The sequence below is a fragment of the Pelophylax lessonae genome (assembly GCF_965119305.1).
Source record: "Pelophylax lessonae genome assembly, chromosome: 7".
Lineage (NCBI taxonomy): Eukaryota > Metazoa > Chordata > Amphibia > Anura > Ranidae > Pelophylax > Pelophylax lessonae.
The window spans coordinates 277,331,924-277,351,345 of record NC_138774.1 but is presented as its reverse complement, the minus strand read 5'-3'; the positions used below and the strand labels follow the sequence as shown (position 1 = coordinate 277,351,345).

Genomic DNA, 19,422 nt, shown 5'->3' with positions numbered 1-19,422 from the left:
TTCTATAGTTCATTAATGGCATATCTAGGCTAAACGTTTAATTATTTGAGCATGTTCAGAGTGTTTTAAGGATTGACTGGCACTTTTGTGTGTTACTATACTGTATGTACTGTATTTTCTTGCACATAAATATGTATGGTAGTTTGCATATTTTTACACCATTTGTACTTTGGTTACTTTTGGTGTTTTTTGCCATTATGTCATTTGATTTTAAGTTCCACTGAGGGCTGTTTTTAAGGTATAGGATTAGAGATTGGAATCTGATTGAGTGATTGCTTCAGTGGACAGGTGTCTTTTATACAGGTAACAAGCTAAGATTAGGAGCACTCCCTTTAAGAGAGTGCTCCTAATCTCAGCTCGTTACTTGTATAGAAGACACCTGGGAGCCAGAAATTTGGCTGATTGCCAGAGGATCAAATACTTATTTCACTCATTAAAATGCAAATCAATTTATAACTTTTTTGAAACGCGTTTTTCTGGATATTTCCGTAGTTTTTCTGTATCTCAATGGTAAAATAACCCTATCATTAAAATTATAGACTGATCTTTTCTTTGTCAGTGGGCAAACATACAAAATCAGCAGGGGATCAAATACTAGATTTCCCTCACTGCAGATCAGGGGAGGACTGGGCAATTGTCCCCTGGGCCATTTTGACGCCCTGTAAAAAGGCTGCACCACTTGTGCTACTGACATGCCTAAAGCATCCCTGGTGAAGAGAATTAAAAAGTCCCTGCCACTGGCCTACAGAGTGTGAGTTGAAGACAAGGACAGAGCGCAGGCCTCCCTCCCAGCATGGATGGTGTAAACTGTGTCTGAACAGAGGCCAGTTTAATGCCTTACTGGAGAATCTTCTCCACCGGAAAGCCCCAACCAAGCTGTCCCAGCTCCCCCCAATTGCTCCCTGCCGGCAGGTCAGGAACTGGGATCCAGCCGGTGAGTAGAGAGTACCAGAGCTTCAGCCTAGAATGAGGGGCAGGAGGAAGACAGAAAGAGGGAGAGTTGGGGGGGGGGGGGAGTTGCTGCACCATGGGCCTCTGGTTTGTACTTGCCCCCTGGGCTGAAAGTTGCCAGTCTACCCATGCTGCAGATGGGTACCTAAGGAAAAGAAAGCAGCATTTTTGAGAAGTTTCCTAATCAGGCCAACCAATACTCCCTTACTGCCCCCAAGATATGTAATCTCCTGTTTAGGGGCTGCAAATAGTGGGACAGAATACTTCATGACAAAAGCAATATAATAACCTGGGGTGTCATTGATTGTATCGTTGGAACATAATGAAATGTTGATGTCTCTACCAACCAGACCAGTTGAAATTTCTTCTTTGATCCTCTATATGTCTCTATGAAAAAGAACAAGCAAAAATAGTTCCTATTTGAAGTGGGATTACCTTGAATGGGCCGCTCAATGACGCGTCCAGGATCAGTTATGGCCATTGTGGAAAAAGCGGCACGGAAATCCAATGTGCTAACCCCAGTGACTCTGACAGTATGACGCCCAATGCTGCCAATCTGAAAAAAAGAGAAAATAAGCAACACTTAAGACCATCTCCAACAGAGTTTATGTATTTTCTAACCCACATGTGTCAAAACACAAGGCCCGCGGGCCGAATCTGGCCCTCTAGGCCATTTTATGTGGCCCTCACACCCAGGGCTTTTTTTTTTTTAGCCTGAATGTGGCAGAACCCCTAATCCTTGCACTCTGTCATCATGGCTGTCATCAAAAAATTAACCACCCCCACAGCGCTAACCCTTCCAAGAGATGGACCAAGCTGACCGCATGGCCTAGTAGGCTGCAAGCTGCGACCTAAATTTTTCGTGGAGACCCAGCCGCAAATGCACCGATCCCAGTCAGGCAGATTCCAAAAGGAAAAGTGGGGGCTTCAGCCAAACTCACAGGGGCCACCCCACTAGTACACTGACCATTTGTGAGGTCAGGCACTGATGTTGGATAAGAAGGCCTGGCTCTCAGTCTCCGCTCTAATTCATCCCAAAGGTGTTCTATCGGGTTGAAGTCAGTCAAGTTCCTCCACCCCAAACTCGCTCATCTATGTCTTTATGGACCTTGATTTGTGCACTGGTGCGCAGTTGAGGTCAGGACTCTGTTGAGGTCAGGACTCTGTGGAGGCCAGTCAAGTTCCTCCACCCCAAACTCGCTCATTCATGTCTTTATGGACCTTGCTTTGTGCACTCGCTCATCTATGTCTTGACTGCTGAGGCGCATAGGCCCAGAAACAAAGTTACCATAGTAACAAACACCCCCTTGCCCCCTCCCCATACAAAAACCACACTTACCACAATTAAGTTGGAAAGGGCAAGGCCAAAGCTCTTCACCACGATTCTTCTTAAAAGACCCAGAATTCCCTGGGTAAGGTCCTCTTACTGAGCTCAGGCCCAGCCCCATGCCCAAGGCTCTGTCCAATAAACTCGTCCCATGTAGCCTCCTGCTTGATCCAAGCTCTTGGCCATGCCCCCATCAGTCAAGGCTCTCTTTCCCTAAAGGGGTCAAGAGGCCTTCTTTATGGACCTTGCTTTGTGCACTGGTCCAAATCATTTGGTGGAGAGGGGATTATGGTGTGGGGTTGTTTTTCAGGGTTGGGCTTGGTCCCTTAGTTCCACTGAAGGGAACTATTAAGGCGTCAGCATACCAAGACATTTTGGACAATTTCATGCTCCCAACCTTTTGGGAACAGTTTGGGGATGGCCCCTTCCTGTTCCAACATGACTGCACACCAGTGCACAAAGCAAGGTCCATAAAGACATGGATGAGCAAGTTTGGGGTGGAGGAACCCCGGATCAACTTGACTTAAATCATAATTTTAAAAGAGCAACTGTTATCTCTATCCTGCAGCAGCTCCTCCTCTTGACTCATCAACAGTCCCATTAACTTTAATGAGATTTATGGGATAGATAGGCTCACACTTAACCCCTTTGATCGCCCCCGGTATTAACCCCTTCCCTGCCACTGTCATTTATACAGTAACAGTGCATATTATTTAGCACTGATCACTGTATTGGTGTCACTGGTCCCCAAAAAGTGTCACTTAGTGTTAGCTCTGTCCGCCACAAAGTCGCAGTCCCACTTAAAAAAATCGCTGATCGCCACCATTACGAATAAAAAAAAAAAAAAAAAAAGTCCATAAATCTATCCCATAGTTTGTAAAAGCTAAAACTTTTGCGCAAACCAATTAAACGCTTTTTGGGATTTTTTTTTTACCAAAAATATGTAGCAGAATACAAATGGGCCTAAACTGATAAAAAAAATTGATTTTTTAAATTTTTTTATTGGGAATGTTTTATAACATAGCAGATAGTAAAAAATATTGTGTTTTTTTTTTTCAAAATTGTCACACTTTTTTGTTTATAGGGCAAAATCTAAAAACCGCAGAGGTGATCAAATACCACCAAAAGAAAGTTCTATTTGTGGGGAAAAAATTACATTAATTGTATTTGGGTACAGCGTCGCATGACCGCGCAATTTTTCGTTAAATTAACGCAGTGCCGAATCGTAAAAATATGGACTGGTCATTAAGGGGGTAAAACCTGCCGGAGCTGAAGTGGTTAATATAAGCTTTTTGGTATTTGTTTTACCAAAAATATGTAGCAGAATACAAATTGGCCTAAACTAATTTAAAAAAATAGATTTTTTTTTTTTCATTTTTTTTATTGGGTATGTTTTATAGCAGAAAGTAAAAAATATTTAATTTTTTTCAGAATTGTCGCTCTTTTTTTGTTTATAGCGCAAAATCTAAAAACCGCAGAAGTGATTAAATACCACCAAAAGAAAGCTCTATTTGTGGGAAAGGACATTAATTGTATTTAGGTACAGCGCCGCACGACCGCACAATTTTTCGTTAAAGTTACGCAGTGCCGAATCTCAGAAAACGGCCTGGTTATTAAGGGGGTAAAACCTTCCGGAGCTGAGGTGGTTATTATACGCTTTTTGGGAATTATTTTTACCAACAATATGTAGCACAAATTGGTCTAAACCAATAAAAAAAATTTATATTTTACAATTGCTTTATTGGGTATGTTTTATAGCAGAAAGTAAAAAATATTATGTTTTTTTTTTCAAAATTGTCGCTCTTTTTTTGTTTATAGCGCAAAATCTAAAAACCGCAGAAGTGATCAAATACCACCAAAAGAAATGTAAAAGAGATAAATATCCTCGCGCTTGTTCTAAATAGTAAATAGATAAATAATGTGTGGTAATATATAAAATGAGAAAATAGCTGCTGCCGAGAAAATAAAGTGCTGGAGCCTTTATGTGATAAGTGAACAAAATATTCAGCGCTGCTAACTATGTAAAAATTTCACAAATAAATAAATTACTTAATATAACCCACAACTGTGCAAATAACACATGTGCAAATGTGGCTACCAAAAGAAAGCTCTATTTGTGGGAAAAAATGACCTGGTCATTCCGGAGCTGAAGTGGTTAATATACGCTTTTTGGGATTTTTTGTTACCAAAAATATGTAGCTGAATACAAATTGGCCTAAACTAATTAAAAAAAATAAATAAATAAAATTAGATTTTTTTCAATTTTCTTCCGGAGCTGAAGTGGTTAATATACGCTTTTTGGGATTTTTTTTTTACCAAAAATATGTAGCAGATTACAAATTGGCCTAAACGAATAAAAAAAAAAAAAAAAATTGGATTTTTTTCAATTTTCTTCCGGAGCTGAAGTGGTTAATATACGCTTTTTGGGATTTTCCTTTTACTAAAGATATGTAGCAGAATACAAATTGGTCTAAACCAATAAAAAAAATGTGATATTTTTCTATTTTTTTATTGGGCATTTTTTATAGCAGAAAGTAAAAATTATTGTTTTTTTTTTCAAAATTGTCGCTCTTTTTTTGTTTATAGCGCAAAATCGAAAAACTGCAGAGGTGATCAAATACCACCAAAAGAAAGCTCTAACAAAAAAAAGGGAAAGGGAAAAAAAGGGAAAAAAACCTCAATTGTATTTGGGTACAGCGTCGCACGACCACACAATTGTTAAAGTAACGCAGTGCTGAATCGCAAAAAATGGATTGATCATTAAGGGAGTAAAACCTTCCGGAGCTGAAGTGGTTAATATACGCTTTTTTGGATTTTTTTTTTTTTTTTTACCAAAAATATGTAGCAGAATACAAACTGGCCTAAACTAATAAAAAAATAAATACAATTGGATTTTTTTTAAATTTTCTTCCAGAGCTGAAGTGGTTAATATACGCTTTTTGGGATTTTTCTTTTACCAAAAATATGTAGCAGAATACAAATTGGTCTAAACTAATAAAAAAAAATTATATTTTTCACTTTTTTTATTGGGAAAGTTTTATAGCAGAAAGTAAAAACTATTGTTTTTTTTTTTTTTTTTTCAAAATTGACGCTCTTTTTTTGTTTATAGCGCAAAATCGAAAAAAAAAAACTGGAGAGGTGATCAAATATCACCAAAAGAAAGCTCTAAAAAAAGGGAAAGTGGAAAAAAAAGTAGGGAAAAAAAGGACATCAATTGTATTTGGGTACAGCGTCACACGACCTCCTGGAGCTGAAGTGGTTAATATACGCTTTTTTGGATTTTTTTTTTTTTTTTTACCAAAAATATTTAGCAGAATACAAATTGGCCTAAACTAATAAAAAAATAAATAAAATTGGATTTTTTTCAATTTTCTTCCAGAGCTGAAGTGGTTAATATACGCTTTTTGGGATTTTTCTTTTACCAAAAATATGAAGCAGAATACAAATTGGTCTAAACTAATAAAAAAAATTTGATATTTTTAAATTTTTTTATTGGGAATGTTTTATAGCAGAAAGTAAAAATTATTGTGGTTTTTTTTTTTTTTCAAAATGGGCCTAAACTAATAAAAAAATGTTTTTGTATTTTTTTTTCTTCTGGAGTTAAAGTGGTTAATTGATTACTGTAGATATCTGTTTTTTTGTCATTTCCTGTTCAGTCTATCTGCCAAATATACAGGAAATGAGGAAATTATCTCACTTCCTATTTAGGTGACACCCATGAGATCAATAGAAGTTGAGGATGAATTTCCCAAGAAGGATAATTCAGAAATAAAACATTCACAGAGGTTCTAGCTCTTTTCCACTCTATCTGAAACTGCAGTTTTGACTCTAGTTTGGCGTTATAGTGACTACTACATTTAGCAGTCTTAACCACTTAAGCCCCGGAAGATTTTACCCCCTTCCCGACCAGGGCCTATTTTGCGAATTCGGCACTGCGTGACTTTAACGGACTATTGCACGGTCGTGCGACGCTGTACCTAAACGAAATTGATGTCTTTTTTTTCCCACAAACAGAGCTTTCTTTTGGTGGTATTTGATCACCAGTGCGATTTTTTGATCATGGCTATAAACAAAAAAATAGCGGCAATTTTGCAAAAATAACAATATTTTTCACATTTTTTTATATGAAATTCCCCCCCAAAAAAATTGAAAAATCTAAATTTTTTTAACATTTTTGGCCAATTTCTTTTCTGCTACATATGTTTGGTAAAAAAAATCGCAAAAAGCGTATTTTGATTGGTTTACGCAAAAGTTATTGCGTTTACTAACTAAGGGAAAGATTTATGTCATTTTTATTGTTTTTTTTTAAACGAGTAATGGCGGTGATCTGCGTTTTTTTTTTCGGGGCTGCGACGTTGCGGCAGATAGATCGGACCCTTGACTGACATTTTTGACACTTTTGGGGTTACCAGTGACATTACTACAGTAATCAGTGTTATACATAAGCACTGTTGCTGTAAAAATGACACTGGGAGGGAAGGGGTTAACTTTATTGGAGAGGGAGGGGTTAAGTGTGTCCCTAGGGGCGTGCTTCTAACTGTCATTGGATGTGGCTGTGTGTGTAACAGCAGAGATCAACGGTCCTACATAGCATCTGTGCATTTACACAGGGGAGAATGACAGGCGGCTTTGTTTACATCATTTACAGCCGCCTGCCTTTCTCCCTCTCCACCCGACGATCGCGAGTGACCGACGGACATCGGGTCACACGCGCGGGCTTCCTAGTGAACGAGCGCTCGCCCCCTATTGGCTCCCAGGCTAGTGACGTACAGGTACGTCACTTTGCCTGGGAGGGGCTGACCGCCGCCGTATATAGTCGGGCGGCGGTCGGCAAGTGGTTAAATTAAAGATAATTTTTTGGGGGGCGTAATAAGTGCATGAAATTTGCAGTGAAGGTTATCCATGTACAAAACGTTGATTGCCAAGAACAGCCAAGTTAATTATCGGAAGTTGAAGGCCAACGTACCGTTCCAAAAGCATAACAAAGGTCCAAAAACCTAACCAACTACATCAAAAAAAAAAAAAACATTTTATTTATACAACACAGCTCAGTTAGCAGCGTATAAATACAGACATCAGCATGTTGAAAGCAAAGCCAAACGGCGGAATATTGTATGTCATGGCTGCAAACAAAAGCGCCTTCTCAGTCTCAAATCAGTCCCAGCTGCTGATCATTTGCCATTCCCTTTAAATAACAAACAAACTTCGGAGATCCGTGTGACTTTAGCAAAAGTCAAAAGAAAGAAACAACGGAAAGTGATCAAAAGTGACAAAACAAGAACACAAAAAAAAAAAAATTGCTAAAGGTAAAAATAAAATGTTATTTATAACAGGTTTGCATGGTGTTTTTGGATGGGTTCAGATCTGACCAGATAGTTGGTGTTCAGATAAGGAATCAACAGAACATCAATCGCTTTCCATTGACTTTTACAATTTTCATGCAATGATATTACAAAGGTACCAGGTAAATAATCATATTTGGTTTGGGAGACTATGATGCTGTGGGATTCACTAATTTTTGGTTCTTCACATTCATCATTTGTTTCTAGGGATATTAGGATCGGATATCGGCGCCGATATGGCCATTATAGCTGGATCGGGGGATCGGTAACATTGACCGATCCACTGGCCGATCCGGTTTTTGCTTAGTACCGGCTCAGCCATCCCTTACTAGGTGCAGTAGTAGTATGGGATGGGAGCCGCTACTTCCTGTATAGTCCCGACTCACAGGCGGAGTGATATCAGATGCACTCCGCCTGTGAATGGAGGAGCCGTACACATGAAGCAGCGGCTTTGCTCTGTACTGCAGCCGCTTGCTTTGTGTGTAGCTCCGGATTGGTTCCGGTATCAGTATTGGCGATTTCACAATGCCAGATATCGGTATCAGTATTGGGTACAAAAAAGTCGGATCGGTGCATCCCTATTTGTTTCCTGGGTATGGAAAATATAAGTTTAACCTCTTCTGGACCGCCCGCCGCCTTTTTACTGTGGCACTGCACGCCTGCAGCTAGGGGGCAAGCTTCTCTGGACCTCTGGGATCAGCTCCTCACTGCTACTCTTCAGGCCCTCAGGATGACCCCTTGAGGCCGCATGGCACCTCTACAGAGGAGAAGGCAGCTGCCCCCTCCCTCCGGGACTCCGCTCCCCAATGAAAGACCTCGAGCACATGTGCTCCTGGCTTTTATACAGTATCTTAACATGCACTGAGGCAAATTTCCCTCTGCCACTCATCAGGACTGTATCAAAAGCCCATGCACCCATTCGTCAGGTTTCCTCCCACTGTCCAACATGCCTCCCTATTGGATTAGTCTGAAAAACTCTCTAGACAGAATGAGTTGCATCCTGAGCACGAGCAGATTTCACTAACAGATCCTGCTCTCTGGTAGGCAGAGAACAAGATAGATTTTCCTGCAGCTCTTCTGGTAAGCAGACAGAGATCAAACTATACTCAGTGCTGTATTTTGGCGTAGGCCAACAAGGCCCAGGCCTAGGGCAGCACTTTGCAGGGGGGCAGCAAAAAAGCCCCCCCCTCCACCTGAGACTCTATTGGCCACTGGTTGCTAGAACCGCCTCTCTCACCCCCCCTTTCTCTCTCTCTCTCTCTCTCACTCACCCCCTCTCTCTCCCCATCCCTCTCTTTTACTTCCCTCTCTCCCACCCCCCTCTCTTTCTCTATCATCCCCCTCTCTCTCTCTCGCTCTCATCCCCCTCTCTCACCCCCCCTCATCCCCCTCTCTCTCATATCCCCCCTCTCTCTCCCCCCTCTTTCTCTCTTCCCCCCTCTCTCATCCTCCCTCTCTCTCTCGCTCTCATCCCCTCTCTCGTCCCCCTCTGTCTCTCTCTCTCTCATCCACCCTCTCTCAACCCCCCTCTCTCATCCCCCTCTCTCTCATAACCCCTCTCTCTCTCTCATCCTCTCTCCCTCACCCCCTCTCTCTCATCCCCCCTCTCTCTCTCTCATCCACCCCTCTTTCTCCCCCCTCACTCTCATCCCCTCCTCTCTCTCACCCCCCCCTCTCATTCTCTCTCTCATCCCCTCTCTCTCATCCCCCCTCCCTCTCTCTCATCCCCCCTCCCTCTCGTCCCCCCCTCTCTCTCTCATCCCCCCTCTCTCTCTCTCTCATCCCCCCTCTCCCTCTCTCTCTCATACCCCTCTCTTTCATTCCCCCTCTTTCACCCACCCCCTCTCTCTCTCTCTTTCTCACCCCCCTCTCTCTCCTTGATCCCCCCCTCTCTCTCATCCCCCTCTCTCCTAACTCCCTCACCCACCCTCTCTCCCTCACCCACCCCACCCTCTTGTGTGATCTCAGGGGTTCATGCTGGGACTTGTAGTCCTTCAGTTCTGGAGGGAGTCACGTACATTAAAAAAGGAGTGGGAAAAATTTACATGGAGGGGGGGCACCCAATTTTAGTCTTGCCTAGGGCAGCACAAAACCAAAATACACCACTGACTATACTTTCTCACTAGCACCTACCTAGGAGGGTGCTACAGACATTTTATGGTTACCCAACCTATAACATTGCTATAATCTTTTTATATGGACTACAGACTGAAGGACTTATGAATAAATGGTTGTGGAAGGAATCATCTGAGTTTCCATTATTTCTTATGGGCAAATTTGCTTTGATATACGAGTGCTTTGGATTACAAGCATGTTTCTTGAATGAATTATGCTCGAAACCCAAGGTTTTACTGCATTTCCTATCCCCAGAAATACAACAGAAAGTTAGTGACAATCTCTCCTAATAAAGGGGAAATCTAGCCTTGGACAGATATGGCCAGAATCTGACCACAACCTCCTATTCTGGTGACAACTGTTGTATTTTACGTGTCTAATTACTTTATGTCCAAATGGTCACCAGGACAAAATGGGTGAATCTCCCCAGTCTGCAATAAAATCTAAAAATGGTTCTAACCATTGCCTACTCTATCCAAAACTCTTAAAAAAAATGTGGGATTTAGATACATTTTATATGCGCAATTATGATTGCTGGTAGTGGCCCCTTCACATACTATAACTCAATTATGTTTTAGAGGTCCTTTTGATTGCAAGAGATTGGTCAGGTCTATGTGAGGCAATAAAATCAAATTAGCTCATCTGTTGGAGGTTTGGCCTCATTAGGGTAATGAGTTGCCTGCCTACAACATATGAGAGACCTGACAAAGAGCAATGGAATGAAAACCAAGAAACAATAAACAAAATCACAAACTGAACCTAATCCAGACTTCAAAGAGACCTTTCCTCAGAAAAAGAACTGGGGGCATAGGATGACAGGCCTCCTGGACATGGATATTCAGTCCGGGTTGCCCCCTGTGGTGGAGCTGCCATACATCCTGTTATGGATGAATTAACTTCAATTCAAATTTAAAATAAAGGGTCATTGACCCCCCGTCTGGCTTGGACTCCCAACAGATGACACCAAAATTCACATCACTCTGACATTAACTTGTTTCCAGAGGACCCAACAATTGCATTCAATTTAGCACATATTTATCATAGTTTGGGATCTTCAGGGATGGAGTTTGTTACATAGTAGGTGAGGTTGAATAAAGACAATAGTCCATCCAGTTCAACCTGTGTAGGTGAGTGTGGCCGTAATCATCTCTCATACCCCTAAATGTTCTGATCCTTGAGATGTACGTCTAAGAGTCTTTTGAAAGCCACCATACTTCCCGCAGAAACCACCTCTTGTGGTAGAGAATTCCACAATCTTGTAGCCCTAACAGTAAAGAACCCCCCACGTTGCCTGAGGTTAAAACGCTTCTCCTCTAATCGCATTGTATGCCCTCTAGTCCTCATGCAATCCCTTCGACTGAATAGCTGTTTTTCTATGCCGAGATCACCATTGAGATATTTATAAATTGTTATCATGTCCCCTCTCAGGCGTCTCTTCTCCAGGGAGAATAAATCAATCCGATATCCTACAGAATGACCTGGACAAAATAACGGAGTGGGCAACGACATGGCAAATGAGGTTTAACGTGGAGAAGTGTAAGGTTTTGCACTTGGGGACTAAAAACATAAAAACACAATACACGTTAGGAGGGGAACCCTTGGGGGAATCAAAAATGGAGAAAGATCTGGGAGTCTTGGTTGATGATAGATTAGGCAACAGCATGCAATGTCAAGCGGCAGCTGCCAAAGCCAGCAGAATATTGGCATGCATAAAGAAAGGGATGAATTCCAGAGATAAGACTATAATCCTTCCACTTTATAAAACTCTGGTCCGACCGCATCTGGGGTATTCTGTCCAGTTCTGGTCGCCAGTCCTCAGGAGGGATGTGTTGGAGCTGGAGAGAGTCCAGAGAAGGGCAACTAAACTGATTAGGGGGTTGGAGGACTTTAACTATGAAGAGCGGCTGCAAATCACTCGATTTATTCTCCCTGGAGAAGAGACGCCTGAGGGGGGACATGATAGCAATTTATAAATATCTTAATGGGGATCTCAGCTTAGAAAAAAAACTGTTAATTCGAAGGAATTGCATGAGGACTCGAGGACATACATAGTTACATAGTTACATAGTTAGTGAGGCTGAAAAAAGACACAAGTCCATCCAGTTCAACCTATGTGTGTGTGTTTGCTTTTAACCGTACATTGTATACCCCTGTATGTTGTGGTCTTTAAGGTGTCCATCCAATAGTTTTTTGAAACTATCAATGCTCCCCGCTGATACGACTGCTTGCGGAAGAGAATTCCACATCCTTACCGCTCTTACAGTGAAGAACCCCTTACGCACTTTAAGGTTAAACCGCCTTTCCTCTAGTTTTAGTGAGTGGCCACGTGTCTTATTGTATTCCCTTACTCTAAATAGTTTGTTCCTTATGCTAGGGTCGCCAGTACAGTATTTGTACATTGATATCATATCCCCCCTCAAGCGTCTCTTCTCCAGAGAGAATAGGTTCAGTGCATGTAGTCTTTCCTCATAGCCGATGTCCTCCATTCCCCTAATTATTTTTGTTGCCCTTCTCTGGACTTTCTCCAGTTCCAGCACATCCTTCCTGAGGACCGGTGCCCAGAACTGGACAGCATACTCCAGATGTGGCCGGACCAGAGTCTTGTAGAGTGGAAGAATAATCTCTTTATTTCTGGAGTGAATCCCCTTTTTTATACAACCCAGTATTCTGTTGGCTTTGCTTGCAGCGGCTTGGCATTGCATGCCACTTCCAAGCCTGTTGTCTACCAGTACCCCCAGGTCCCTTTCCATCCTAGACTCACCCAGAGGTTCCCCCCCTAGTGAGTAGCTTGCTTTCTGGTTTCTGGCCCCCAAGTGCATTACTTTACATTTTTCTACATTAAATCTCATCTGCCATGTAGTTGCCCACCCCGTTATTTTGTTCAGGTCTGCTTGCAAGATTTCCACATCCTGCATAGAAGATATTGGCATGCCTAATTTAGTATCATCTGCAAATACTGAGATTGTACTAGATATCCCCTCCTCTAGATCATTTATGAATAAATTAAACAGGATTGGTCCCAGGACAGAACCCTGGGGGACCCCACTTTCCACACCCGCCCAATCCGAGTACTCCCCATTAATCACCACCCTCTGTACTCTCCCCTGGAGCCAGTTCTCTATCCAGGTACTCACCTTATGGTCCATACCTACCTTCCTTAGTTTGTACAGTAAGCGTTTGTGGGGAACGGTGTCAAAGGCCTTTGCAAAGTCCAGATACACCACATCCACAGGCTTACCTTTATCTAAGTGGCAGCTCACTTCATCGTAGAAGGTTAATAGATTGGTTTGGCATGAACGATTTTTCATGAATCCATGCTGATTACTACTTATAATACCGTTTTCATTACTAAAGTCTTGTATGTGGTCCCTTATCATCCCCTCCAAAATTTTGCAGACTACAGATGTTAGGCTGACCGGCCTATAGTTACCCGGGATATATCTCGGCCCCTTTTTAAATATTGGTACCACGTTGGCTTTTTTCCAATCAGCTGGCACCATACCCGTCTGTAAACTATCCTTAAAGATCAAGAATAATGGTCTGGCAATCACCTGACTGAGCTCATTTAGAACCCTTGGGTGCAAGCCATCCGGTCCCGGGGATTTATTTATGTTAAGTTTCTCTAGTTTAGCTCTAAGTCTATCCTCTGTTAGCAATGCGATTAGAGGAGAAGCGTTTTACCCTCAGGCTATGCAGGGGGTTCTTTACTGTTAGGGCTACAAGATTGTGGAATTCTCTACCACAAGAGGTGGTTTCTGCGGGTAGTATGGTGGCTTTCAAAAGACTCTTAGATTTACATCTCAAGGATCAGGACATTAAGGGCTATGGGAGATGATTACAGCCACACACACCTACACAGGTTGAACTGGATGGACTATTGTCTTTATTCAACCTCACCTACTATGTAACTATGTAATTGCAGAAGTTCTTCATAATTAAGGTCCTCCAATCCCCTAATTAGTTTAGTTGCCCTTCTCTGGACTCTCTCCAGCTCCAACACATCCCTCCTGAGGACTGGCGACCAGAACTGGACAGAATACTCCAGATGCGGTCGGACCAGAGTTTTATAAAGTGTTCCCGGGTCTCAGTGATATCTGTCTTCCACACCCCTGGTTTCATCACAGAAAATGTAAGGAATTTTTTCAAATCACAATCTCTTGTCACTTTCTTTCTCTCCAACGATCTTCTACACAGTGTGTTAATGATTGAGTGGACAAGCAGAATTATCAGATTTGGTTTTTAAGAAGATACATGCAGAGCCTATGTGCAATACCTTATGATTGACTTGAAGTAACATCTCCCATACCCCTGATGAAGGAGAGTTTTTTTGCTCTCCGAAACACGTCGGGTGGAGAAGCGACTACTTCATCACTGCATTTTTCATAGTTGGTGTATTTACAGTTTCATTGTAATTGTGATGTGTCTACATCAGGGTTTCTCAACCAGGGTCCTGTGGAACCTTAGGGTTCCTCCTGAGGTTGCTAGGAGTTCCTTGAGGAATGGCCAATTTCTTCCTGTCCGATAAGTTCCCAATGACACCATTGTTCCTTTTAGCTATCTGTAGGGGGTAATTCTTCCCAATGATGACAAGAGTAAGGAGCATTCTTCCCACTGTCTGTCACACTTATTTTTAATTTTTAGCAGGGGTTCCCCGAGACCAGAAATTTTTTATCAAGGGTTCCTCTGTGTTGAAGAGGTTGAGTAAGGCTGGTCTACATTGTCATGTATCTTGCGTACCTTTTGTATTTGTAAATGCAACAATTTCATATTTTTTAATATGTTTTAATAAAACAAAGTTTTTATCAAGTTTTCTCTATTTACATGACCTTATACGAAGTGCCTTAAAGGTCCCAAACACCCAGGGGAAACCATTTTCCATAGTTCATGAGGGATGTGGCACAGGCAGAGTCCAACCACTAGTAATTTTTTTACCCCTTTTGATAACCGAATAGTTCTTAGTGCTGACAGCTCAACACTGTTCACCTAGCCATACATTAGTAGAATGTTGTATGCACATTCTTTCCTGCCATCATTGAGTCTACTACTTATGTTTGAAAACCATCAAAATTTTGCCCAGGAATAATAATAAAGATATACCCGCGCCCTTATCACTACAAAAAATACTAAATTGAATTGCATTGTGCAGCTGCTGCCACTAACCCAACTATGTGTCATAGACAATAAGAAACAAAAGCAGCACTTACACCAAAATTAATATATGTCCTGTATATATGACTGAATAAAGTCCAATCAATGTCTTTTTTCAAAAAAATAATTGTAATGTGTATTTCTTTAACACCACGTGTGCCAAAACAAAACTTATTCATTCAGATCCCATTGTCTTAACAAATCGTTTATATACTGTGGAAGGCTGTTAAAGTTCGGTACACTGTGTAGCACCTTGATTATGTGAATACATCCTTTTAATAAAGCGGAGTCTTAAAAGCTGTAAGCACCAGTGGCGGCTGGTGCTCCATAGGCCGGGGGGGGGGGGAGTATGTCAGCAGATGGACCGCACCATACTACCCCCTCCCCCCCCCCCCGGGCCACACCAGGCCGCACACCATACCTATCCCCCCCGTCCCGTCGCCGGCTCACTCACCCTGCCTGGATATGTGGAGGGAGGGCAGGCAGCAGCAGCACACGGCGGCTTCAGCTTCGAGTTCTTCCCCCTATCTTCTGCATCTCCTCCCTCCTCCTCCATGGCCAATGGCATGGCTTTTTCTTTTGCTCAATCAGGAAACGGGTCTGAGACCCGCTTCCTGATTGGCCAGGAGGAAGATTCGTGTGACAATAGCGAATGTTCATTCACTATTTTCGCACAACTGGGTGTGCTCGGGGCGCAGTGCTCTGCGCCCCGAGCCCACCCTTTTTTTTTAGCCTATTAAAGCCTCTGGCTCTAATCACATTGTAAAAAAAAAAGCCCCATTGAACTCCATGCGTCCCGAGCCCCGCATGTAGATTAAGGGGCCGGACTCATGGATAGGGGGGGTGGCACCCCTGCACCCCAATGCACTAGCCGCCACTGGAAAGCACTATTGAAGATTTTTCCTTTTTTTGGCACACCGATCGATCAAAGGGGAATCCATCCAGAGTAGGATCCTCATCTGGGGGGATCAATTGACCAACTATGATCCAAGAGAAGTGACCTGGAAAGGGTATACTGCACATTAGACCAGGCTTAATTGCTTCGACACTGGAGCTGAGGTGAGGACCCATTCACACAGGGTGCTTGAGGTGAAGGTGTGATAAACCACAGAAGATTTGCTATGATACACTTTTTCATTTTGAAAGTGGACTGTTTATTTAGTCACTCTTTTCACTTTTAAGTGGATTATTTATTTAATCACGGAGGTGATCATTCACAGTAGTGATCGATCGATTATCGGCAAAGCCGATATACACTTTCCCCGTTATATCAGAATCGGCCACCAAGGTGACCAATATTGCTGATATTTCAGGAAAGTGCTGTACCGGAGTGATGCCTGCAGCTAGAGGCATCACCCCGGTACCGGCATCCATAGCCGACGGTCGACTGTCTTGTAATGACAACCGATGCGGCTGGGAAGCCGCTCGGCTGTCATTACAAGGAGCGGGAGGAGACGTCTGATGCCTCCCGCCGCCTTCTGCGGCTCGCTCAAGTCTCCTGTCCCACTGGGAGACCCGGGCAACCAGCCTGCACGGCTGTTGAAGAACCGATCAAAGCTGCATTTGGCTCTGATTGAGTCTCCATGTAAAAACCCGGAAGTGATGACATCACTTCCAGGTACTGGGCACCAGATGCAGATTAAGTGCAGAGGAGGGGTTTGGGGTCTTTTAGACCCCCAGATCCCTCCACAAGAGTACCTTTCAAGTGATAAAAATAAAAAAAATAAAAAAATTTAAATGTACGAAAATATCGACCAATATCGGCCGATACCGATATGCAATGGCCAAAATATCGGTATCGGCAAAGAAAAACCGATATCGGTCCATCACTAGTTCACAGCACTATTGTCACTTTTTATGAGTGTATGTTGTTTACCTAATTATATGAAATATTTTAAGCTGTATATGAATTTTGCCACTTTATATATTTATATTTTACTATTTTGGTCACAATTTTGCCTGCTTTTTTAACACCTGATAATCCAGCACTTTTATATATTTATACGATTAATTGAATATTAGCACATGATAATTTATTTATTTATTTGCATCTATTTATTTATTTATACACTGGAAGCACTTGCGCGGCACTAGTGATTTATTTATTTAACCCACACTTATGAGAGAGTGCTGTGCTCGCTGCAGTTATAAATAGTGCTTATACCCGTTTGCTCGCAGGATTATTTCTTTACAAAACAAAACTTATGCTCCAATCCACTGTGACCACAGATAAAACTCTGCATTTACCAGATAGGATTGACCTCTTGTTTTCACAGGAAAGTCAAATAACGCTTGTTCTGAAGGACACAGCAATCACAGATCACTGTAGATCAAAGATTTCCCTACAGGCAATGTGCCACCTCGCTGTAGCCTTCACCCTGCCATAGCGTGATCATGAAATGGGTTAAACAACTCTCCTGGAGCCCCTCAACCTATCCGGATAAGAATCCTGGATCATAACCTCTTTCTACACTGTAGCCAAGCCCAGTACTGCCACACCATCTAGATTTCTTTAATTGACAGAGATAATTTATAGATGTAAGGATTGGCATTAGTTCTTTGCACTAGGGTCCATCTACAAGATGAATCCTTTGAGGTATTCATAACATTAACCACTTGCCGACTGCCTAACAACTATTTACATCGGCACTCCGCCCCTCACAGGCAAAGCGACGTAGATCTACGTCGCTAGCCTGTGAGGCTCTAGGGAGCGAGCGAGCGCGCGCCGCTGGAAGCGTGCTTCCGCTTGTTCATGGATTCCCCCCCCCGCGCGAGTGACCGGCAGACCCGATGTCCGCCGGTCACTCGCGATCGTCGGTTACACCGGGAGAGAGGCAGGCGGCTAATGTAAACACAGCCGCCTGTCAGTCTCACCTTTGTAACAGCACAGATCATACGGTCCTGCTATGTAGGACCGTTGATCTGTGCTGTTACACACACAGCCACATCCAATCACAGTAAGAATCACGCCCCTAGGGAGACACTTAACACCTCCCTCTCCAATAAAGTTAAACCCTTCCCTGCCAGTGTAATTTTACAGTAACAGTGCATATGTAAAGCACTGATTACTGTAGAAATGTCACTGGTAACCCCAAAAGTGTAAAAATTGTCAGTCAAGGGTCTGATCTGTCTGCCGCAATGTCGCAGTCCCGCAAAAAAAAAAATCGCAGATCGCCGCCATTACTCGTTAAAAAAAAAAAACAATAAAAATGACAAAAATCTTTCCCTTAGTTAGTAAACGCAATAACTTTTGCGCAAACCAATCAAAATACGCTTTTTGCGATTTTTTTTACCAAACATATGTAGCAGGAAACAAATTGGCCTAAAATGTTAAAAAATTTTGATTTTTACATTTTTTTGGGGGGGAATTTCATATAAAAATATGTGAAAAATATTGTTATTTTTGCAAAATTGTTGCTTTTTTTTTGTTTATAGCGCATGATCAAAAAATCGCACAGGTGATCAAATACCACCAAAAGAAAGCTCTGTTTGTGGGAAAAAAAGGACGTCAAATTCGTTTAGGTACAGCGTCGCACGACCGTGCAATTGTCCGTTAAAGTCACGCAGTGCCGAATCGCAAAATAGGCCCTGGTCAGGAAGGGGGTAAAATCTTCCGGGGCTTAAGTGGTTAATTGTTAAGTCAGAACTCGATCAACAATGTTCTAATTTCTGAGACTAAATGGAGCATTTAAAGCTGTCTTTGTCTTGTTGAGAAGAATTTCACTCTTGCTTCCTATTCCACCGATGTTTATACAGCTCTGCAGTATCTGCCAAATACTCAGAAAACAATCCTGCAAAAAGTGACCCTTTAGGAACCCTTGTTAAGGCATTGGACTGCTACTTGTGAACAGCTGCTTATCCTGGCATTCTGAACGTAGTTGAGAGATGACCTGGAAATCCCTGCTCCGGTTGGAAGCCAATGAGGAGGGAAATATTTTCTTATCAGCTGTAACCACCCAATCGTGACTGCACATTAATAACCTCGTCTAGACACTTGTGTCCTCATTAGACCCTATGCCACCGCTAAGAAGCAGATAAAACAGAGTCCATTATCACATTAAGTTTCATAGAAGGCTTTAAGTTGATCACTTATGTTGGTTAGGGAACCCCAGGGCTCTAGTGTGTGTTTGACATCTTTGAGAAACACATATTATATCTACGCACATTTCTGCAGCGGGATTGAGCTCCCATTAGACAACATTACCTTGATGACCCATATTCCAGGCACAGTTGGCTTGAGTCCTAAAACGAGAGCTGAATTGGGGATACTGAGCAGCTCCTCCAGGCCCTGGCCCACAGACAGCACTTTTCCTGCCAGGACAGAAATAGGGAGGGTCAGAGCCTTTCTCCGACTAATGGTAGCCAAGTACAGGGAGAAGATTATAACAATACAATCAAGACAGGAATATAGGGACTACAGGGATTTTGACTTCAATCAAAGAATTATACTGTACAGTTTCCTAGTTGACAGAGATAAAATGGCACACAGACAAAACAAATTAGAATAACCCAGCTGATTAAAATACAGAAAAGGGAAAC

The 19,422-nt window shown here is 42.4% G+C and overlaps 1 protein-coding gene across 1 annotated transcript in view; it reads right to left on the bottom strand.

The window, feature by feature from the left end:
• The window catches only part of HMCN2 (hemicentin 2), a 377,259-nt gene that overhangs the window by 281,070 nt on the left and 76,767 nt on the right, over positions 1-19,422 (bottom strand). Inside the window, exons 6-7 of the mRNA XM_082263033.1 lie at positions 19,088-19,194; positions 1,387-1,507 (exon numbers count right to left, since the gene is read on the bottom strand). Of these exons, the coding sequence (XP_082119159.1) occupies positions 1,387-1,507; positions 19,088-19,194 (228 nt within the window). The remainder of the gene's footprint in view (positions 1-1,386; positions 1,508-19,087; positions 19,195-19,422) is intronic.